Raw genomic sequence first — 24139 nt, 5'->3', positions numbered from 1 at the left:
ACAGAAGAAACACGCGTAAAGCAGGGAGGTGTCTTTGTAACCAATACACACAGCATTCACAGGAGCAGAGTCCTGGAATTGTAGAGTGGACATCCTGAGTGAGCATCCGTCCATTCATTCTACAGATTTTTACTGGGCGTCTACCAGATGAAGACATTGTTGAAAAAAAGTCTAGATTTTTTTCTTTGGGGTCATAAAAGTACCATGCATTTTGGAAGAGCTGAGGAAAGATAGTCCAGGATCAGAGAGATGAATTGGACAGACTTGGGAGTTGAGTCTGTGTTTCTACCACCAGCAATTTTTTTCCTGTCCAGAGCTCAGAGTTGTCGGCAAGTTGCCACTGTGTTTCTGGTTTCTGGCAGTTGGGTTCATTTGCTTCACAATACTTTCCTGTTGTTTTTTTGCAGCAAACCAAAGAGAGAGTGAAGCTATTGATACAGCTGGCCGATGGCTTTTGTGAAAAGGGGCATGCCCATGCAGCAGAGATAAAAAAATGTGTTACTGCAGTGGATAAGAGGTACAGAGATTTCTCACTGCGGATGGAGAAGTACAGGACCTCTTTGGAGAAAGCCCTGGGGATTTCTTCAGATTCCAACAAATCGGTAAATTGTTTTGTGTGAGCTGAATAAATCACGATGTTCTTCCTCGTGTCCTCTTTGTTGATTTAATGAAGCTCATTAACTCTTTTATTCCACAGAGTAAAAGTCTTCAGCTAGATATAATTCCAGCCAGTATCCCTGGGTCAGAGGTGAAACTTCGCGATGCTGCTCATGAACTTAATGAAGAAAAACGGAAATCTGCCCGCAGGAAAGAGTAAGCCGGTCTTTAAGAACCTTCCAGGATTCACTGAAAAAAATGAAGACACTGTCACTTGGACAAACGTGCTAGCTTCTGTGTGTCCTCTGAAACCAGAGAGCATTAATACTTTTTGTTGCTCTGAATGTGCTTAGTTTTTGCAACACAAACTCCATCATGTCCGCTGTCTCCTTATCACCTGATTCAGAAACAGTCTTGTTGTTTTTTATCCCTGTGCCCCCATTTCATATGGGGTTGACAAATTGTTATAGTATCATTTGTCGTCCATAGGTCATGAGTAATAATGCTAAAGAGAAGAAATTAATAAGACAAGTGGAAGTGTTTGAAAGTTGTCAATTAGTAAACTATACTAGATATTAATAAAGACAAAAAATTGCTCTAAACCAGTGGTTCTCAGTCAGGAATTTTGTCCCCTGGGGGACATTTGGCAATGTGTGGAGACATTTTTGGTTGTCACACAGTGGGGAGAGGGCAATGCTACTGGCATCTAGTGGGCGGAGACCAGGGATGCTGCTCAGTGTCCTACAGTGCACAGGACAGCCCCCCAGCAAAGCGTTGTCCAGCCCCGTGTGTCAGTAATGCCGAGTTGAGAAACTCTGGTCTGGAGGAACCTCAGCAAAATTTTTTCCAAAATGTTTTTTCCTTTGAATTGGTAGCCGGATACTATTATGGTTCTATCTATTCTTGATTTAATTCTCCAAAGCACATTACTGACTAATGCTTTTAAAACCACCTTATGGTTTCATAAACCATAAAAGTAAGTAGTTAAAACAAGCATGTATCCTGACTGTGAACTGAAGTGTTAGTCGTCTTCCTCTGTTTCAGGTTCATCATGGCTGAGCTGATTCAAACTGAAAAGGCTTACGTAAGAGACCTCCGGGAGTGTATGGATGTAAGTAAGTTTTTTTGCTTGTTTATTTAGATTGAGTATAATCTTGCTACTTGTTCTTACCTACTGGTAATTCTTAAAATAATCACACTTTTTGTTGTTCTTTTTGAGATTTAAAGTGTGCCTAAGCCGCCAGTTCCGTGTTGCTGCGCTTCGGTGAAGTTCTAGGCTTGTTTTTGCTCATTACAGAGATGATACAGCATTAATCCGCTCATTCCATTTATCACATGATGGCCTGGCTGACATCCTCTGTGAATAGAATTTTACAGCAGCTTCAGAGAAATGTGCCTACTAGTTATGATCAGCAACTCATACTTAGTAGTTGAATGAATATTTGTTGTAACTCTGTGGAGTGGGTTAATTCCAAAATTCGAAGCTGGGAATAGGTTTAGAGATGAGAAGTGTGGGATATTCTCAAGTATCAGTAGCAACTGAGGGGGTTTTTTAGAAAAGTTTTTGTTGTTGTTTTGTAAAAGATTCCATTCTTAAGATACATTTTCATTTATACATTAACTCTGGATATGTAATTACAGTGTCAGAAACAGCTGTTTCTTGAAAATTTGTTGTCGGTTTTTGCCTAATTCCTGTTTCCCTCCTGGCCAGACCTACCTGTGGGAAATGACCAGTGGAGTGGAGGAGATCCCACCAGGCATTGTCAACAAAGAGCTCATTATCTTCGGGAACATGCAGGAAATCTACGAGTTTCATAACAAGTGAGTGGCTTTATCTTTGCGGAGCTAGTTACTCTTGAAATCTGTATACAGTGCAGGAGTGTCGTAGCAAGAGATAAAAGTTTCCAGTTGAATTAAGCATAGATTTCAGTGGTTTTGTTGAAATTTGAATGAAGCCTGTCGGACTTCCTTCACGATGACTGACATTCTGGAGACTATTTTAATACAGATTCAACTTTATATTTGTACTTACTCTCTTTAGAAATAAGATGAGGAAAACTGTGAACACTATTTCTGTAAGAACGCTAACTTCCCTCAAGCTGTGTCATCAGCTGCTACGTCAGTTACTTCTTAGAGTTAAAGAAAGAAGAGCTCTCCATGGGCTGCTGGCTGATGTTTGGTCTTTTCTGTAGGAGGGAAGAGGGCACTGAGGACAGAACAGATGCGTAGTCTGGCCAAAATAAGATGGACTTTCGCTTGGCCACAGGAAGCACTTCGTTTTATTTTTAAGATTAAAAAAAAAAAGCGGCAGAAGTTCCTTTAGGTAGAGGCTGTGCAGCTCAGTGGCCTATGGTAAGGCGATGCTGTGGCCGGAGCTAGGGGTCCTCCTCACTCCCCCACCCCACCCCAGCAAAAGACACTAAAATCTAATTGCGTTCTTCTGATCGAGTATTTACATCTCTAAATTATATCCTTAGCAACTAAACATAGCACTTGCCCAGAAGGAAGCTGCTAGGTTAAATTTTCTATTAGAAGGTGTTTAAAGGCTAAACTGGTTAGCTGTTTGAAAGTCGTAATAACTTACCCTAGTTAACAGCTGCACATTTTGTTAAATCTTAAAATCCAGAGGGCACAGATTTCTCACTGCACTTGATTAAAATGATGAAATTCAGGCATGAGCGGAATTCATGGTATGCATGGTCTGATTTCTGGTATATCTCCCTAGTAAAATGTTTTAAAACACCTTAATAATGTGATAACGTTTTTATTCCCTGCAGCATATTCCTAAAAGAGCTGGAAAAGTATGAACAGTTGCCGGAGGATGTTGGACATTGCTTTGTTACTTGGGTAATGAGACCTCAACTACTTGTTCTCTCACAGTTTTTTGAGGCTTTGAAGGAAGTTAGAAGGAATATTCTTCTTTTATGTCCATCTTCTACTGGTATCTGCATACAGAGAAACGGACTTTGCCTCAAAGAGTTACACTCTCTAACTAGTTATTAACGTGGAATGAGCTTTTTATTGGCAGTCGAGATGGTTTGAAATAGAGCATTCAGTGTGTCGGGCCTCTGTGGCCCTGGGGATTCACAAGGAAATGAGCACACAGCCCTGTCTGGAGGAGGGGTGGGGGATCACCCAGTCAGGAGGGAGGCAGGGGAGTGGCCTGGTGGCCGCGCTGCGCCATCTAAGCCTCTGCTGCCAGGTTTGCGCACACCGTGGTGGGACGAAAGAGGACATGCCCAGCCCCGACTGTGTGTGTAAGATCAGCAGGATGTGTTTCATTTTAATAACTTTCTTTATAAAGTAGGGTTTCTTTTATTTGGAGCTTAAATTTTCTTAATCCACACAGCTTCTTTTCTATATAAAAGCCTATCATATTTTGGCTTATTGCCATTTGAAAGAGACATTCTAAATTGTTTTTGTTTATAGGCAGACAAGTTTCAGATGTATGTCACATATTGCAAAAATAAGCCTGATTCCACTCAGCTGATATTAGAGCATGCAGGATCCTACTTTGATGTAAGTAATAGATTCCTGATAAAGCTGTGATTTTCTAAGTTGTATTTGGTGTACATAAAATGCAACATTACTCAGAACTTTCACCTAATCGATGGTACAATGTTTTATTTTCATTTTTATCTGTCACATTTATGGTGGGATAGTCTTATGTTTTCTTCTGTTTTCGAAAGATCCTTCTCAAGTATTGCAAGCTGTATACCTGTAAGAAATTCAAATTTTAATATGTACATATGTGTGTATATATGCCATTACTTAACTATTTATATATCATCATTAATTTTTTACATGTAATATAATGTGTAGAAGGTATAAACTATTAAGCTTATTTTCCCTTCTATAAAACAAAAATAATTTTGAATTGTTTTTGATCATTTATTTTTCCCATTTTAATTTCACAATGTTATTAATTTCCAAAAGTGGCCCACCAGTACAGTTTTACAAATAGTGCTGTAACAGCCATGACCGTTGGGAGGTTCATTAATTATATTCTCATTGGTGTAAACGTAGATGTAGGGCATCGTTTTTTTGAAAGATATTACAGGGAGGTTATTTAGTACAAAAGGGGATGGAGCCTTATGCTGTAACATACAGAATGCTTTTGGGTTTCCAGAACCCAGTCAGATTTTGCCAAATACATCTTGATTGAAAGATAAGGTACTTTTGAATGTTAATATCTGGTGCATAAGGCTGCAAGAATACTAGACTTGTTTCTATCTTTACGCATCACTGCCTTTGTAAGTATGAAGTCTGCTCCCAGCCTAGTGCTGCCTTTTCTTTTCAGTATTTCACACGACTCAGGGTCTTTGCCATTAGAGGAAACCCAACACCATGGCTGCATGCCGAGTTAGAATTATTTAAGGCCTATGCATTGAGAGCATGTGGCACCTTTACTATTTGGAATCAAAGCCATTGAAACAACCCGTGTGCCCTAAAACATCTTTAAGAATAAAGGAAATCATGCTTGTCTAACTTAGAGATTTCACAAATTACTTGCCTTCAGTATTCATTGTACAGCCTTTTTGCAAGTCTACTAGGGGCTCATTCAACTCACTGCGCTTGGTCATAGGTGCTTAGCGTAGAGTGGTAAATAACAGAGACGGTGCCCACCTTCATAGAGAGGAATACAAAAGAGCAAGTATGTTATTGCATGTGAACAACTTAATCACAAATACTAAGGAGAAATCATGGCCTTAGATATGCCTCTGACCAATGAGCTGGATCCTTTTACCCCTGATCCTTTGCCCCTCTCCCATCCAAAGTAAAATTTTAGAAGCAAAGAAGGTTTCGTTAATATTCTAACAGCCTTTTAGAAAAAGGGAACATAATTATTTCAGCAGGATTAAACCTTTGTCAGATATTTTGGAAGAACGCTGTGATTTTGTAGTCATTTTTGAATAGTGTAACCCTCTGATAAGGTAATAAGGATCTCAACAGAAACAGTGAGATTGGTGTTTAGAAATCTTGGAGATGTGTTTCTGAAAATGTTATTAAAACAAGGTATTAAAAAGATGTTACGATGTCTTTCAAATGTATTGTGGCATATTCACGAGATGGAATACTGCTCAGCATTATAAAGGGATAAACTCTCGATACATTAACAACTTGGATTAATCTCCAGAAAGTGGGCTGAAAGAAGCTGGACATTAAAGAATACATTCCATGTGATTCTTCTAATGTGAAATTCTGGAATGTGCAGAACTACTCTGTGGGGATAGAAAGCAGAACAGGGCTTGCCTCTTGGAGGCGGTGGGGGAGTGGGAAAGGGAAGTGACTGGGTGGGGGCGTGAGAGACCTTTCTGTGATGTTGGAAATGATCTGTATCTTGGTTTGGGAGTTGGTTATATGTGTGTTAACATTTGTCAAAAGTCATTGACCTGTGTACTTAAGATCCGTGCATTATACTGTATGTGAAAAGAAATCTTTCAGATGTGATGTTAAATTATGAACATATGCATCATAATCATAAATCCCACATTTTTAAACAACTGCAAATTGAAAAGAAACTTTTAAAACTATATTTCTGATCTGGAAGCTGGAAGAAGAATTATCAGGTTTTTTATTTAATCTGCTTGACTCTTGGGTGACAAGTCCTTTGGTGATTCCCGCAGCCGGCCCTCCATAGGAAGTGCTGCCACATGAATCGTGGTCACGTCTACTCTTCCTGGCGAGCCTAATCAAAGAGACGAACAAGTTGAAAATACCAAGATGGGGGTGGTTTCTAAATCTAATTTGAAGCATAGAATATCGGAAGATAACCTTTTTTTGAAAAATTTCTGAGAAGAATGCTAAGTACTAAGATAATGCAAATATGGTAGGTTGGTGTGAAAATTCTGGGCTGGAAGATAGTTGAATAATGAGAGCAGGTAGGAGAGAATCCTTGATAGTGTAGGAATTTGTTAGTGAGGAAGAAGGAAGCCTCTGGTAGGGAGGGTCGGGCTGTGGGAAGGGGCGTGCCTGAAGCTTCAGGAGCTGCCAGTGGCAGAGAGGGCAGGTCCTATCCCTGAGTCGGTGGCAGGCACCACTGCCAGCCCCAGGGACAGCAGAGCACGGTTGTGGCTTCTCCTGTTGGCTCTCTGCGCGTGAGAGCCCATCATGAAGAGTAAATGCTGATCTCTTTTGTGTTCAAAGTGATAACTTGGCTGACATTTATTATTTTTATGTTGAGTATATTAAAAGAATCAATAGTGACTTCCATTTTATATTTACAGAGAAATAGTGATACGTGTGTATTCATCTTGGGGGTAAACAGATGTAAATTTTTTGTTTGTGCAATCTAATTTATCCAGTGATATATATTTATATATATAAACAAATTTTTTTTCTTAATTCAGGAGATACAGCAGCGGCATGGATTAGCCAATTCCATCTCTTCCTACCTTATTAAACCGGTTCAGCGAATAACGAAATATCAGCTCCTTTTAAAAGTACGTATGAAGACTCTTCAGCCTGCAAAATTTTATGAATTGTAGACATTACTATTTTGACACTCTTCTATTTATGCAGAGTACCCTGAATTTTTGAAATAACACCTAGCAAATTAATTGTATTTCTTAATTCATTGCTATTTATTACCTGACTGATTTCTCAGTGCAGCAGGTAAATAAGTTAGCCTCACAACAATGCAGGTCTGCAGGGGTGGAGACTAGCCTCCGAGGGTGAGGGACGTGCCAAGACTCATCACTGGATCCCTATTATCTGGGCTCAACTCTGAACCCAAATAGGGCTGATCCCAGGTTTTCCACTAAATCCATGAAGAACTCGCCTCGGGTAGCTTCCTCTCTGTTGTCTCTAGTCATTTGTCACACACGTTTTTATGGAGCATATTGCTTACAGAAATCACAAGTATTTGAGTAACACTGACCTCTGCTTTTTCTTGGTTATGAATGATTGTTATTAAAAATCACACTTGTGAAAATCTAATAACAATTTGTCTTGACAATAGAATGGTAAAGAAAACTTAGAATTTGTGATAAGAGTTATTACAGAATTTATTACATATAATACACATTTTCTTGACTACAAGAAAAATAATTTACAACTTCTGATGATTTTACCCTACCATTTCATTGACTGATGAATGTTATTAAGCATTACCATCCATTCATCCCGATAACAATATTTTAGGAATCTGACTATGTCCCCAGTTCAGTCCTAGCATAGTAATAGGAGGTGATGATGTATTTTTCTAGATATAAAAGAAATACAGAAGTTTGAGTTATGAATGCCTGAATCTTTTCTTTACATTCTGTTAATAAGAAAAATCTAGAAACATTAAAAAGTGGCTGCATTCTTTTGTGAAAATGATACCATCATGGAACTTTTCTATTGGACAAGCTCTCCTGCACTTCTGTATCAAAATCCCACTCAATGATGTTATGACTGTCACTACAGAAATGGTGGTTGTTGTAAATGTGAACTAGAAGTCAGGGAGCCAAGTTGTTTATCTTCACATTTGCCCTTTGCTTTCTAATTCTGCAAAGGCAATTTACCTCTTGTTTTCCTCAAGATTTAAGAATTTCGGGGCTGGCCTGGTGGCATAGTGGTTAAGTTCGTGCGCTCTGCTTCAGCAGCCCGGGGTTCACGGGTTCGGGTCCCAGGCACAGACCTACGCCAGTCATCAAGCCATGCGGTGGCAGTGACCCACGTACAAAATAGAGGAAGACGGGCCAGGTCTTAGCTCAGGGACAATCTTCCTCAAGCAAAAAGAGGAAGATTGGCAAGAGATGTTAGCTGAGGGCCAATCTTCCTCACAAAAAAAAAAAAGATGTAAGGATTTCGTTTTTATCATGTGGTTCTACTCAAGATCTCTTCCTCAGTGGGCTCACGTTGTCAGTCACTATTAAACTGGTGCTTTAATTTCTAAACCTGACTTCATTCTGCCTGGGTTTCTTCAAGAGAACAGTAGTAAGCTATGTTGAGCTCCCCAATGAGGAACATTTTCTGCCAGTGACGTTAGTACATTGCATTTTTAAAGCACTTTTTCTCAAGCTGCTCGGAATAATAGCTAAACACCATCTGGTCATGAGTAAAGGTGCTCGTCTGGTAGCTGAGTTGCTCTGACTCATCCAGTGTGAGACCAAAGCTGACTGCAGCATCATGTCCGTCTTTTGTTGAATACGGGGACACAGAAAGCCATTGTTACTGTTACTGATTGGTAATAATCATTAATACACTGGTAAGAAAATACCTTGCCAATATGTGCCAAAAAAATTGGCCATGAAAACCCTGTGAAGAGCAGCAAGCGTTGCCCGATAAGGCGCCAGAAGGTGGGGGGTGGTGCCAAAAGACCCGACAGGGTTCCGTGCGGCCCTACGGGGTCTCTAGGAGTTGGAATCAACGCAACAACAGAAGGAAACAGAGCCCACCAGAATGTGAATTTGTTGTCCCTGCTATCATTCATTTAATAATGGATATTCCTCTAAGGAGATCTGGGATGTAATTACGCCCAGGGAGGTGTGATTCAATCGTTAGCACTTTTCTGAACATCCTACACACAAAGGAGAGCACTTAACTGTGGACGCTTGTGCGTGATGCTGTTCCTGCTGCATGATGTGTGGTTCCAGGTAGATGGGACATCTTGTGAATGGCATCAGCGATTTCAGAATCACGCTGGGATTGTGTGGCATAGCAGTACTAGTTGGACTCTCGCATGACCTTCAGATATAACCAGTAGCAGATTATGCTTTGCTATGCTAATTAAATATTTTTATTTATCATTTCTGAGGCTTAGTAGTTAACGTGTACACTAATTTCATCTTAAAATATGACTCCATGTGAAGAAACGTCCTGATTTGAGCAGGACAAACGTTTCCATCCTTTGGATAAAGAGGCAGTAATTCATTTTCATGAGACTGTATGCCCAGTTGACCACTGTCTGTTTTTATCTTGAAAATCATGGATTTTCATAAACTCATTTCTGCAAAGATCTTGTGGGTGGAGCATTTTGCAGTCTTTGGCTCGTTCATGGTGTTGGTCTTCTACAGGAGCTGCTCACGTGCTGTGAGGAGGGAAAGGGGGAGATTAAAGATGGCCTGGAGGTGATGCTCAGTGTGCCAAAGCGAGCCAACGACGCCATGCACCTCAGCATGCTGGAAGGTAACGGAGCTCGCCACGTCCCCCGACGTGCATTTGTACACTTTCCACTGACACTGTTTGTAAGTGGATTTCCCACACCCCGAAAATCTCGGCTTCATGCCTCTCTGTTTAGTTAGGAGTTAAAGAGTTTAGATGTGAATGCCGTCTTTTATAAAGAATTGATTTCATTGCTTCCTTTAAGGATCACATGAATGCTTCTACCTCATTAAAAGCCTGTCCTCGTCCCTTAGCTGGAGAGTGGGTTCTCCACACTCTGAACCCCACCCAGTAGGACTTTCCGTTGCTTGCCTTCGACTACCTGGTGTTAGAGGTGTTAGATGGATGGAAGAAGGGTGGACAGATCAGTCCCCCATGATTATAAGCTTAAAAGAGCTTGTTGCTTCCCCATCTCTATGTCCATTGCATCACTTGCTAGAGCCTTGAACATAGCAGGTACCGCATACCTGCTTATGCAGCTGAATGTGGTGCATGACATGGTAAAGAGAGAATCAGATAAATATGCTTAAAAATTATTGTCGCAAGTATAATCTCCATGAATTCTTCTGTTTAAGAAAGCTATTTTTGTGTTACAGAGCTTAACTGTTATTATCAGGTTACGTAGAATTATTAACAAGAAGTAACCTGCCCCTGATGCTTTTGCTGGCCTGTATCATGATCTGTAGCGTTGAGCAGGATACTAGTTAAGGCAAAAGTGCTGCTGTTTGTAATAGAGACCCACAAATTAGAGGCCAAGCAAGACAGCTCTTTCTTCCCCTGAAGTAGAGTCCTGAGCGGGTGTGGCAGCCGTTCGTGATGTCATCGAGGATTCAGGCTCTGCTCTGTCTAGTTTCTCTCTACTCCTTGGATGTTTTCTGGTTGGCTAGGTTCAGGCTATGTCAAGACCTTGTGAACATTCCATCTAGCGGAAAGAAAGTGGGGAAAGGGGGGAAACTGCTAGAAGGGCAGAAACTAGAAGCTGTACACATGAGTCTCCCCACATGGCCTTAGCGTGGGTTCGTGGCTGCTCCTAACTGCAGAGGGGGCTGGGAAATGTAGTGCTTATTAGAGCAGCCACGGCGGGGGCTTCTGCTATTAGAAGAAGGGAGAGTAGAGGTTGGGGAGAACTAGCAGCCCCTGCCCCAGGTATGATACCACTCTGTTAAGCCCTGGTTGCTTCAAGTCCACACCACGGGCCACTTCCATGGAGAGATGAGCGACAGTGAAAGCCAGCCAGTGGCCAGAGGGTGACTGATTCCCATGAAGAATTTTGCATTCAAGGAGGGGAGAACTCACCAAGGACAGTAGCCAGGGACATCTCCCAGAAAGAAGGCTAGACCAGGGCCTTGAAGAAAGGCTGGGACTTTGGCAGGACATCTGGGCAGGGTGTTCTTGGCTGGGGAAGCAGAAGATGCAGGCTGAAGTAGGTGATGCCCTGGGGGAGAGGCAGTGAGGAGGAGGGGGTTTCTGGACGGAGGAGGTGGTTTGTGTGCTGGATGCTATGAGCGAAGGCCGAAGAGAAGTAGGGAGTTAAACCAGCTCTCAGATAGTGGGAATACCACCCTGAGGAAATAGAACTTACAGAATAATGCCATGAGGAATCGCTGCATTTTTTTGAACGAGGGAAAATATATGCCAAGTCATGTTTTAGGAAGAATTATCCTTTGTTGACAGGTCAGTGCTGGGGGCACTGGAGTCAGGGGCCCAGATGGGAAACTCTAATCTGAGATTTAATTGATGGGCATTTTACAAATGTTTAAATCGTCGTAATGCTGTCTTGTGCGTTACTTTTTATTTTCTTTCAAATTGATTATGCCTCCTTTTTCCATGTTGCCTGCAGGGTTTGATGAAAATATCGAGTCTCAGGGAGAACTCATCCTGCAGGAATCCTTCCAAGTGTGGGACCCAAAAACCTTAATTCGAAAGGGTCGAGAGCGGCATCTCTTCCTTTTTGAAATGTCCTTAGTATTTAGTAAAGAAGTGAAAGATTCCAGTGGGAGAAGCAAGTACCTTTATAAAAGCAAATTGTTTGTAAGTATAGGTGTTCAGAAATGTAAGCTTAAAGATAACACAATTGCAACTTTTTTGGACATAGAAAAAATTATCATTTGTTGCCTTTCAATTTAACCTCTCAAATTATCCTAAAATGTGAAAGTCTGAAATTGTCGTTTTCATCTTCTTCAGTGAAATTCTCTGACCACCTTGCGTCCACTAGAGGGCGCTCCTGAGTTTGAGCTTCACTAGACTTAGAAACTTGCTTTGTCTCAATTCCATAGAATCTAACTGCAAGATAAGAAAACACTTTGCAAGTGAATTTAAACCATGTTATCTCCGGTGTGCCTTAACGAGCTTGATAAATAAACTGATCATATCAGACTATAGTTAAGTAAGTTCTCATATCATTATAATTAATTTTTCCTTCACCAACATTGGAATATACTTAAGCAGTCTTACTGGGTGGGTCCCTGTGGGCTCTTAATGATGAGATTTGATTTTTTTTTGTTGTTAAAAATAAGTTTATAAAAAATAAATAATAAATTTATGGTACTTTACAATAGCACAACATGATTATTAGAGAAAATACATGTAAACAAAAATAGTTTTAAAGGTCCACAACCCGCCTATCTAGAGACAGGTACCCTTGAGTGCTTGGTGGATACAGCGATGGATTTGGATTCTTATTTAACTTGTCAGTCTACTTCCTGGCAAGAGAAACATACATGGTATATGTAACAAGCCCAACCAGTCTCTCTTATAAAACCATGTCAGCTCTCAGAAAAGACTCAGGCAAAGTGTTGTCCTCCAGGTCCCCGTACTTCCGTCTTCCCTCAGTGGGCCATATCTCAGGGGGGTATCAACACAGAATTGCTGGGCAAGGTCCAGCAGGGGGAGGATTGGGCAAAACTAGGGAAAAACTCACCATCAGAGAAAGAATAGAAAATGCAATAGCACTGGGTTTCTTCTTTACACAGGTGTGGGTGATCACTTATGAATATTGGTAGATATTTGAGATTTGGACAACTTATACATTATACATTTTTATGATATCCGTATATTAATCAAAGTCCCAAAGTAGTAAAATACTCCCAAGTGTAGAAATCATCTTAATAATAATCTGGAATTTTCAAGTTCAAACTAATGATTTTCATAGCATTTCTTGGCTTACATCCTATTTGAGATTGTCTTTTGGATCACAGCCCACCTTACATCATTTTAGATCATATTCTAACTGGAAGGAAACAAGACAGCATTGCTGGCTAGTAATTTCACTAGCTGGCTTTAATCTATCCTTAGAGACCAAGCTGGTCTGATTTAGAAGCTGATAGATCTTCACTTAATTTATCTTTCGAAAGTTAGGTTTCCCTCAGAGGCCACCTCTGGGGCTATAGATTATGAATCACTTCCTCTGCTAAAGGGGCGAGAATGCATTAGGGGTGAACTTGATTGTGGGGAGGGGCTGAAGATGCTGACCTTCATCTACACTCTTCCATGTTCTGCATGTTACAACTGCATATATTACTGAGAGAAATTTTGTCTCTTAGCCCTTAATAGTATTGGTGAAATACTAAAAATTACTACTGTTGATAAACAAATTGGAAAATTACTGAGCTGTTAAAACTTCATTTGCCGTCTGTGAATCTCCTTCATTAATGCTGAAAATGCATGGTGGCAGCTCTTTTGCAAGTAGGACAGACTCATTTTGTTGTTTATGAGGTTGAAAGTAGTCAACTCTTGATTTTCCAGATATTAGGGTTTTCAGATATTTTGGCTTCCCTCCTCTGGATTTGCTTGTTGACCTGCATCAGGGTCTCCAGTAGAGGTGCTCAGAGGAGGTGAAAGAGATGAGACCAATCATATTTAGCCTAAACACAAAATGTCCTCATTTTAACTAAAGTGAGATCTAAGGATTACCTGTCAATGTAAACAAACTATGTTGTTATAACCCAGCGTGACCACAAGTCACCAAAAATGGTTTTCGTGGTCTCTGTTCTTTATCCTGCCAGAATTTTACTGTTGCCTAATTATATAATTGTCTCTTCATGCAGACCTCAGAGTTGGGTGTCACAGAACATGTTGAAGGAGATCCTTGCAAATTTGCACTGTGGGTGGGGAGGACGCCAACTTCAGATAATAAAATTGTCCTTAAGGTACGTTTATTCGAAGATTGGGAATGTGCTGTGTATGGTTTTTACCTATTATTGAAACCTGTTGGTTTTCATATCATTTTATTTGTTTCTTTTGTGTTGTTTGGATTGGTGATTGCCACAAAAAGAATAGCGGAATAAATTCAGTTTGGTATCTAGTGATGAAATAACTTGAGCTAAACTTTTGCTTGCCTACTAAAAGATCAAATGGAGAAAAGTCGTTTTAAACCTCTCCCATTGTTCCTGTCTTAAAAAGAATTAGTTGATTCCATGAGAGATGCAGGAAGTTGAAGTATAGAAGCAGGGAGATAGGACCAACAGCTCCCTTTGCACACTTGACTTTTGGTTTCCAAAGGAAAATAGGCCCTGATGAATTTGTGAGGGTCTTTGATGGTTTCGAGTCTGAACATGCCAGGAGTCTTGAGAGGGCCCTTTCTAGTTTGGGGGCAGAAAAAAGAGGGGGATAATTATCACATACAGGGTTTGATAATGTTGTGAAGTATTGGAAAGCTCTAAGGGTGCTTTTGGGTATGTAGTCTTTGGGGAAGGGATGTATCTTTGATTTGAACTGTATTTTGATTTTACTAACCTCTCCTAGGAGTGGCAGAGGGCTCTAAGTGTGTCTTATATACTTCCCTCCCTCTGTGTTTGAGAAAATACAGATGGAACTGTCTTTTTGAGCTGTCTGGAAAGACCATAAGCGACTTCAGGATATATTTGGGGGAAGATGTAGCTAAAGATTTGTAGAATATTGGGAGACAAGCCAAAAACTTAATGGAACTCTGGTGTATGAACTTGCATGTCAGCGATTTTGTCTCTTACATTCCTTTTAATCTCTCTACGGTATTTCCAGCAACTACGAGTTAGTCAACGGTATGCTGCTCTTGTAGAGCTTGTACTTTAGTGACCGCTGACTGTGGAAGCCCTTGTGTTTCTAAAGTCTTTATCCACATGAAAATGATGGATTGTTTTGCAATGAATATATGATTTTGAAGCCAGTATGTTCTTGTTAGTACTGGCATAAAGCCCTATGAAATATAAATTACACTGATAGCTAAATATTAGATAACGGAACTTTTCTAAGGCATAAAATTTTTAAATATGCTCAAAACCTTAAAACTTCCAACTTATGTTAAGTCTTTATCTAGATTAGCTGCAGTGACAGATGCCAAAAGATGCATCTGAGAAATAGTGCCAGATATTTTAGCCAGATGTGGACTACTTGCATTTAGGACGTAGTAAAATGCTCATGATACAATTGAAGAATAAGACTTCTTGTGGGCTTTCCTAGTAAAAGTTTTCTGAGGAATTTTGGTTAATATTTTTCTGACTTCCAAGGAGAAACTAAAGGAAATGATGTCCTCATTAATTTCAGAGATTGCTTTGTGGCAATGGTGGTAGTGATGGTGGAGATGGTGTAGACGGTGGTGGTAGTGGAGATGGAGCAGGTAGTGGAGGTGGTGGTGGTGGTGGTGGTTATGATATAGTTGACGGTGAGAGTGTAGATGGTGGTGGAGATGATGGTGATGGTGGAGATGGTGTAGACGGTGGTGGTAGTGGAGATGGAGCAGGTAGTGGAGATGGTGGTGGTGGTGGTCATGATATAGTTGACAGTGAGAGTATAGATGGTGGAGGAGATGGTGTAGACGGTGGTGGTAGTGGAGATGGAGCAGGTAGTGGAGATGGTGGTGGTGGTGGTCATGATATAGTTGACAGTGAGAGTGTAGATGGTGGTGGAGATGGTGTAGGCGGTGGTGGTAGTGGAGATGGAGCAGGTAGTGGAGATGGTGGTGGTGGTGGTCATGATATAGTTGACGGTGAGAGTGTAGATGGTGGTGGAGATGATGGTGATGATGGAGATGGTGTAGACGGTGGTGGTAGTGGAGATGGAGCGGATAGTGGAGATGGGGGTGATGGTGGTCATGATATAGTTGACGGTGAGAGTGTAGATGGTGGTGGAGATGATGGTGATGGTGGAGATGGTGGTGGAGCTTTTGGTGATGGTGGAGGTGGAAGCGGTGACAGTAATGGTGGTAACGGGAATGATGGTGATAACCTAATAGTTATAAAACAAAATTGTGGCCTTTTTCAACTCTTGGAATGGAGAATTTTATTCCTAAGTCCTTTCTTAAACAGATTTGAGACTACTGAGAGTATGAAACAAATTATCCCTTATCTTAGCCAAGTGGGACCTTTTACTTAGTACTTTCTCTGGGTTACCTTTCTCTTACTATTTCTGAAAAATTGGTACCTTTTTTCCTTGTTTAATTTCTTTAAAGTTAGGAGAATTACTTTCCATAAATGTAATGATCAATTTGCTCTACTTAAATCATGAGAATTTTCTTTATTTCTAAACCATAGTAACAATTTTCCTCAGTTGTCTCCAAACTCTGCCAAATGTTCTTTCTCAGATATTTCTCTTTGTTCAACCTCCCAAATATTTGTATCAGGCCTTTCAATTCCCACAGATCTCTCGTGTTCAAAGTTTTCCATCCTGGGACGCTTATTTCATGCACAAACTCCCCTGTGCCCTCATCACTCTGCCTCCTACCCCAGAAGAAGTCAGTGTTACTGCCATCCTGGCATCAGATCTGGCAGTGAGAGCAAGAAGCTCCTTTTATCCTTCGTTTATTTCCCCGTTACTGCCCCTAAAGAACTTTAAAGACACATCCTCCAGTTAAAACATTTTATTTAGAGAGAGATTCTCAATTTTAATTTCCTTTCCCAACATGGGCTTCGACTTTCCATTTTCAAAAACAAGGTAAACCATGAGAAAATGTTGGGTTCTCCTCCCTTCATGATCTCATCTATAATCCCACTGACGATTGTTTTAATCATTTACAGGGAATTGTGCTTATATCATAGGAGGTTGATGTTTTCCATAAGGAAATTAAAAACTGTTACTAAGGCCCAGAACACGTGAAAAGAAGAAAACCACCTCCTTTGAGGCACAGTCAAAGAAAAAAAAGTCTAGAAGAGTGATGCCATATGTGTTCATTCAGCAAATGCTTATTGAGTATCTGTGTGTCCTTTTCAGAGAATCTTTGCCCACAGTTGTGATGGAGCTGAGTGAATCCACCGTATGTAGTGGGCAGTAGGCTGCACTGGCTTATTCTAGTGGTGTAAACAGAGGCAGACAGATGCAGAGCTGGGGGATGGGCTCTGACAAACCCTCCCGGGAACTCCAGCTTCCTCACCTGCCAGCAGTGTGACATTGGGCACATTTCTGATGCGTCCACACCACAGTTCCTCATGTATAACATGAGGAAAAGGGAGGCCCCACAGAGTGCTTGTGGGAATGAAGAGAGGGTGCAGTGTGGAAGTGGTGGCAGCTGTTGTTCCCTGAGTCCAGGGGACAAGGCAGCAAGATACAGACGTTGGTTCAAGTTCCTACTGACGCTTTGCTGGCCACTGACCACTAGTCTTTGCCTAAATAGCCTCAAAGATGGTTTGGTTTGGAGGTGGCTGTGTTTTCATATTTACCCGGGGCTGCTTGAAAGGTCTTGGGGCTGGGAGTGATTGATTATTAGAATATTCAGAAATCTAGAATAACATAGATGCTATAAAATAAAAATGGTTTTGATGGAAAAAACATTCAAAATTAGAGTCATTTATTTGGTGGCAAATTAAACTAGGATGTGGTTGCTTTTCCACTGAAAAGTTAGTTGTAAAATGAGAAACCCCAGGAGCGCAGGAGACCCGAGGATGGTCAGTGCAGGTTCTGGGAAGGGCCCCTTCTGTGTCCTGACTGATTCTAACGCCTTGTTAAGGCTTCCAGTATAGAAAACAAGCAGGACTGGATCAAGCACATCCGAGAAGTAATACAGGACAGAACTATTCACCTGAAAGGAGCCTTGAAGGAGCCCATTCATATTCCCAAAACAGCCCCAGCAACGAGACAGAAGGGAAGGAGGTGAGTGCTCGGGGACTTGCTGGTAAATTTGTCTATTTAATAGGGTGGAAATGAGGCAATGTTAACTCACTGTTTTTCACAAGTATTTTGAGGAATATGTTTTTTTAAATACCATTTATATATAACATCATTCTTAGTAATGAAATTGCTTCCTCAAGATAAGAACCTCCTTGGGCTTGAAGTAAATGAAGGGCTGTGTGCAAATCCCAAGCGGTTGCCCTGTCCCACCCAAGTGTGAATTGGTGTGCGTGTGACTTTGCACAAGTTATAGCGCATCTAGACTTTTTGTCTCTCATTTTCAAAATGGAAATAATCATATCAACTGTATCTCAATAGTGTGAGAATTAAATGGAGTGATATGTGTTAGACCCTTGGCCCAGTGCCTCGCAGAAAGCCCGTGGTCAGTGCAGTGAGTGGTCCACCATCGTTAATGCCCCGGGGGCAGCAGCCATCACGCAGCCTGATTTGCACCTCTTGAAACAAATCTCTTATTTCTAGACAGACGACCTTTACCAGTCTGGGAAAACAGATTTAGCAGTGTCGGGAATTAAAAGTTTCTTTGTATCTCCAGGGATGGAGAAGAGCTGGATAGCCAAGGTGATGGCAGCAGCCAGCCTGATACAATTTCAATTGCCTCCCGGACGTCTCAGAACACGCTGGACAGTGATAAGGTGAGCTGCAACCCACGCTTGCTTTTGGAGGTGAATGAGCCAGTCTCTGGTCTGGTACGAAGCAGGCTCTTTCTATGTATAAATGACCGTTTCTCATCACCATTTTCAAACAGTGGCGATGTGCTGAGAGTGGTACCAGGATGTGGAGGCAGGGGCAAACACTTTGGGGTATCAGGGTAAGAAGATTTTAACCCTGAGAATTCAGGAAAAATCGCTTGCCCTTCCTAACGCAGTTGGGTGGTTTTCTATCAGGATGTTCTAGAGCAGTCTGTTTAAGCTTTTTTATTTTATGTTAAGTGGGAGAACCTATTACTTTAAATTAAATCTTACGGCGAGCACTGGTGCATGAAAGTGGAGCTGCTGATTGAAGCAGGGGCAGTGGTGTCCTCCCAGTTGGCCCTGAGGCACCTTCTCAGAACACAGGTGCAGTGGGCTGCAGGAAATGGCCCTGGATGGCCTGCACCAGTGCCGACCACTAGGAAGACAGAGCTGATTTCTTTCAAAAAGCTTCTGTGTAGGTAGGTACACCTTCTACAGAAGTGGCCTGGAGCATCCCATCGTCTGTCATGATAGAATCCCAAAAACCTACAAAATAAAATGACAGGAGAGTTGGGAATCCGGGCTTACGTGATGCACAAATGACCAGTCCTCTGTAAAAGCCAGTGGGGACATTCATCTCAGTGACGTCTTCTGTTCCTACCAAGATGAGCACCTGTTCTGTTTCTAAAACGCTAGACCAAATTCTCCAAAAAAGTTATTTGACAGTAAATAGGGGTTTCATTTAACTTGCCATCAGTTCAGAGTTGCTGAGTTTCTCACTGTCTGACGATGGCTATACTATACTTTCCTACGTGAAACCCTAGTCCTGATCATGAGACGTAGGAGTCTATTCTTTGCACGACGTTTCCACAGCCCCTATTCGCAGGAAGGAAGTGTCCTGACTTCACCGTGATTTGGAAACGATCCTAACAGGAGAGTCCAGTATCAGGGAGTTATTTCAGACGGCGAGTCTTACAGTCCCAGGCTTTGGTCTTTTCTCAGTTTTACAGAAGAATTCGTGCTATTTAATGTCGTTTCTAGGACAGATGTAAGTAGGTTTAAAAATACTACTCTCCTATAGTGATTTCACTTTCAAAATCCTTCTAGTTTCAGTAATTTTTTCTCATTCTACTTTTTGCATTCAGTAAGTCATAGAACTTAGAATGCTTAGAATAACAGGACTGGAGAATAAAAAGAATGTCTCATTTTATTTTGTTCAGACCTCAGAGTATTAGCACTCAGCACATATTTCTTGCCACTAGTAATAACGAGGAATAAGATAAATGACATGTTTAGGCATTTGGTCCCTAATAGCAACTCTCCCTGCTGCCCCACCCCATAGCCAGTTAGTTAAGAAAATAAAGTTTGAACTTGGAAACATTTCATTAAAGTAATTCTGATTATTTTCTTTAAAAAAAGTAATAAGGTGACTAAGTTGTCTAAATAGTCAGTTTACACATGACTTTCACCTGAAGGAAAAGTTGGACATAATAGCAGTTCAAGCTGAGGGGAATGGCCACCTTCATTCGTCCATTTAACAAACTCACTGTGGGTGAGCCTCCCCACTCCAGCCGTAGGTCCATCAAGTGCAGAATTCACATTCCAGATATACTCTCATGGATCTGGTCTAAGTTTACCTTAGAAATGAGTTGAAAAGTTCACTTAAAAAAATAATAAGTTATTTGAATGAAATTGCCAAAGAGATAAATGTAAAAGGTTATGCCTTCTGAAAGTTGTGTTAAGACTTTCCTGGAGGTTGGTCCAAGAAGAAAGGGTGACGTTGTTTCTTCAGGTGGTTTATGTGTAAATGGGTGGTGGTGGTAGTCAGGAAGTGGCCCGTGTCTAGTAATGGGCTCGTGCCTCTCCAGTTCCCCACTCTGAGGTGAAGGTGGCTGTGCCATGCCGTGCCTTCTGGCACGTAATGAATTCGGGTGCTAGCAGTCCAGTGCAGCGCTGGTCCCCGACATGCAGCTGACTAGAATTCACAGGGCAGTTGCCACAGATATAAGGCTGTATGCTCGAGTTAGGAACAGTGAAACTAGTTCTGCTTCAGATCTGTTAACAGCATAATAGGCTCATTTGAACTTGGAATCAAGCCTGCACAACTCCTGTAGAAAAACAAGCATTGTTCCTGACGGCTATTGCTGTTAAGACAGCAAATTCTATTTGTAGCCAATGAAGAAGAATAAATCACTAACAGAAAAGTATAGGTTTGCAGAAATTAATCATTTTACACTGGGAGTCTACTGGGATATTAGAATTTGTTAAGACCTGCCTATTAAATATTTTATCTATGGAGATAATTCAACCACTTCTGTTTACCTCATCTAATGTGTTAACTCTAAAGTTTATTTCTGTGGCTCAGATGTCCCTAAAGGGCCACTTCTGCGAGTGCAGCCATTCCTGCCTCCACCTGAGCTTCCCAGAGGCTCTTACTGTGCTCCTGGGTGAAGCTGTGACACCAGCCTCTCACTCAGCTGAACGTTCCCGTGACTCTAATGACACTCCAAAACTCAGTTTAAGTGGATGTACACACATTTCCCTTAATACCCCTCACTGATACCGGAGGTCCATAATAGGCTCAAAATCCAAAAAAGGGATGAAATGTCTTCCTAAGATCATAGAACTGCAACAGGTTATCTTCAGTTCCTGGGATCTGCATCTGGGATAAGAATAAACAGCGTGTGAGACTTAATAAAGATAAGTCAGAATTTGGAGTTTGGAGAGGACATACCCATTAGGCCTTATAAAAAAGGAGGTGCATGTTCTACACACATGCCTGCATCTGTGTGTCTCTGCTTTGGAAAGGTCTCCCTCTTTATACTTCTCTGGTAGAACATTCCAGGGTCAGCAGATGATTCAGGAGAATACATTTTGAAAATCAGGAATCTGCATCCTTTCCTGAGTCAGTTTATAAAATGCACTGTTTCTCTGAACTAGACCTAACTAGAAAACCCCCTTATCTCAATGGCAGTAATTCTTCATGTGTCTCGAGGTTCTTTCCACCCTCCGTATTTCAAGTTTAAACAACCTCTGATGACACGGGCAGATAGATCTGCCAAGGGAAATTACTTAACCATATTCTGCCTGTTTGACTTAATTTATGATGCCTGTTATGAGTTAGTTGTTATTGTGGAATTTGGTTCCATTTCAGAAACTGGGTGGGGGGTGTTTTTGACTCGCCCTCTCGGAGAATTCTTAAGGAAGAGTTATCTGCCCAGTGCTGTAGTAATTCTCAGATGAGGCGCGGGAGGTTGTGGAAGAGTCTGTTAGGAGGGGCTTCCAGAGGCGCCCTCTTTCCAGGGAGCATCGTCAGCAGGGCTAGAGCAGGCTGGTCACAGATAGAAACCACATGCCCCGCGAGCACATTTCCTTCTTTGAAAACATCAGTTTTAAAATATGCCATCTCTTTGTTCCAAAAGTGAGTTTAGCGCCAATTCTTGCCCATATCCATACTTATGCTGATAAAATGATTTTATGAAAATATAATTTGGGTTCCAAAGCCGTCAGGTGCTGTCCAGATTCTGCTCTCCTTTGTCCTGGGCTTGTCCTCTTGAGGTAGGGAGGACAGTGCTGAGCCAGCCTTCGGGGCGTCGAGGAGACAGGGAGGCTCGATGATCCTCAGGAGGCCGCCCAGCAGTGGAGAGCAATGCCAGAAACGGAAAGTGGAGTTAATTACCTGTCAATTTCTAGACCTTATTATTCCACCAGTGTGAATACGGAGCTAAATATTTTTAGTGTATTAAAGAAGCATTTTTAAACTTTTTCCCTCTATCTGCCTTATTAGCCTGTGATTTATTTCTGATAACAAATTTCTATTATGAGCAAAGTAGAAAATATGGAATCAAAAATATAAGCTACTATAAAACAAAGCATCTTGAGGTCAAGATAAAAAAAATCATCAAGGCAAAATGAGGTGGCCCATGGAGAAGCTGCCCCAAGCCAGCAGGGGCCAGGTGTGAGCTTTCTTTTGGACCTAAGGTAATGCAGTTCTTATTTTTATTTTTATTTTTTGTTTATTTATTTATTTATTTTGGAGGAAGATCAGCCTGTGCTAACATCTGCCAATCCTCCTGTTTTTTTGTTGTTGTTCTTGTTGAGGAAGACTGGCCCTGGGCTAACATCCGTGCCCATCTTCCTCCACTTTATATGGGACGCCGCCACAGCGTGGCTTGCCAAGTGGTGCATCGGTGCACACCTGCGATCCGAACCGGTGAACCCCAGGCCACCACAGTGGAGCGCACGCACTTAACCGCTTGCACCACCAGGCCGGCCCCGAGTTCTTATTTTTAATGAATGATAAATTCAGTTGAGACCAATACTTGGCATGAACTGCCCTAAGCTTGTTAATATGAATATATGAATCCACATATTTTTTTTAATAGTTTCAATTACTCTTTTTGGGGCGGAGAGGAGGAAGATTGGCCCTGAGCCAATGTCTGTTGCCAGTCTTCCTCTATTTTATATGTGGGACACCGCCATAGCATGGCTTGATGAGCAGTGTTTAGGTCCGTGCCCAGGATCCGAACCCATGAACCCTGGGCCACCAAAGCAGAGCACACAAACTTAACTATTACACCACACCAAAGCAGAGCACACAAACTTAACCATTACACCACCAGGCCGGTCCCTCAATTACTCTTAATGAAGCTAAAATATTATGTTGCAGACGTGAGATTTTATGTAGCTTGAAAGGTCAATCAACTTTCTCTGTCAAGTGACATTCCACACTATAGGAACTTGGCTGGACTTGCATAAATTGCAGAGTCAAGGTAGTATGTAAGGTAGTTAATGCCAATATATTGTAAAATACGGCTTAATCCACATTTTTGAGAAAGGAGGCTTACATTCAGCCTACTTAGGAAGTGCCACACACTCTTATTCAGCCTCCATCCCTTGCATACCTGTAAAGGTGAGCCCTGGGTCTGTGCTCAGCACTGTCTCCTCTGGCTGAAGGAGCCTGAAGCAAGAGGGTGCCTTTGCTCAGAGGAGGCACTCCACCTGCTGGACCTCCCTGAGATCTCTGAGTCTGGAAGGGCTTCCTGTTGTAAGTTTGCCCCTGTGTAGGCAGGAAAGTGTCATTTAGTTCAGAAGCCTTCCTACAGGACGGCACATAGTTTTAATCTCCCCAGACAGAATACTCCAGGTATCAGTTAGCCATCTCTGCTCAGAGTGTCACAGAGTAGTTACGCAGAATATTTAACATCAAATAGCAGGTATTTAAGAACAAGGAAGTGCTCACCAGCCAGACCTCTGGGCTCTGCTGCTCAGCAGCCTTGGGCAAGTTACCTCACCTCTCCGTGCCTCAGTTTCCTCATCTGTAAATGGGGACAATAATGCTACTCACCTCGTAGGCCTATGAGCATTAAAAATGTGTAATGTGTTTAGAACAGTGCCTGGCATGTACTGAGGGCAGAATAAATAGTAGCTGTTGCTGTCTCTTCATCTTAAAAATGGCTTCCTTCTCCCTCAATCTCGGGCTGTTGACCTTCCTTCCTGGCTGTTGCAGATTACTGTGTATATCGCCCTCTTCTTTGGGCACTCGATTGCAGTGGATTTGGAAGCTAATTTTGTTCATTAGGAGCTAGAAGCTGTCCTAAGGATAAACTGCTCAGCATTAGGGCCTAGACTGATGCATTGTGGTGGCTCAACAACAAAATACTGCCCACGTATTGAATGGGCCG

General features: G+C 41.6%; 1 protein-coding gene across 4 annotated transcripts in view; it reads left to right on the top strand.

Annotated features, from left to right (window-relative positions):
- The window catches only part of TRIO (trio Rho guanine nucleotide exchange factor), a 355129-nt gene that overhangs the window by 239976 nt on the left and 91014 nt on the right, over positions 1-24139 (top strand). For all 4 annotated transcript variants that reach the window (XM_058564328.1, XM_058564327.1, XM_058564329.1 and 1 more), the window contains 12 exons: positions 408-602; positions 698-813; positions 1642-1708; positions 2309-2418; positions 3375-3444; positions 4027-4116; positions 6948-7040; positions 9600-9711; positions 11528-11718; positions 13734-13835; positions 17603-17745; positions 18317-18416. In XM_058564328.1, the coding sequence (XP_058420311.1) occupies positions 408-602; positions 698-813; positions 1642-1708; positions 2309-2418; positions 3375-3444; positions 4027-4116; positions 6948-7040; positions 9600-9711; positions 11528-11718; positions 13734-13835; positions 17603-17745; positions 18317-18416 (1389 nt within the window). The remainder of the gene's footprint in view (positions 1-407; positions 603-697; positions 814-1641; positions 1709-2308; positions 2419-3374; positions 3445-4026; positions 4117-6947; positions 7041-9599; positions 9712-11527; positions 11719-13733; positions 13836-17602; positions 17746-18316; positions 18417-24139) is intronic.

Source organism: Diceros bicornis, chromosome 20, assembly GCF_020826845.1.
Source record: "Diceros bicornis minor isolate mBicDic1 chromosome 20, mDicBic1.mat.cur, whole genome shotgun sequence".
Classification (NCBI taxonomy): domain Eukaryota; kingdom Metazoa; phylum Chordata; class Mammalia; order Perissodactyla; family Rhinocerotidae; genus Diceros; species Diceros bicornis.
The sequence above is the reverse complement of the archived record's forward strand: the minus strand, read 5'-3'. Positions and strand labels throughout refer to the sequence as shown.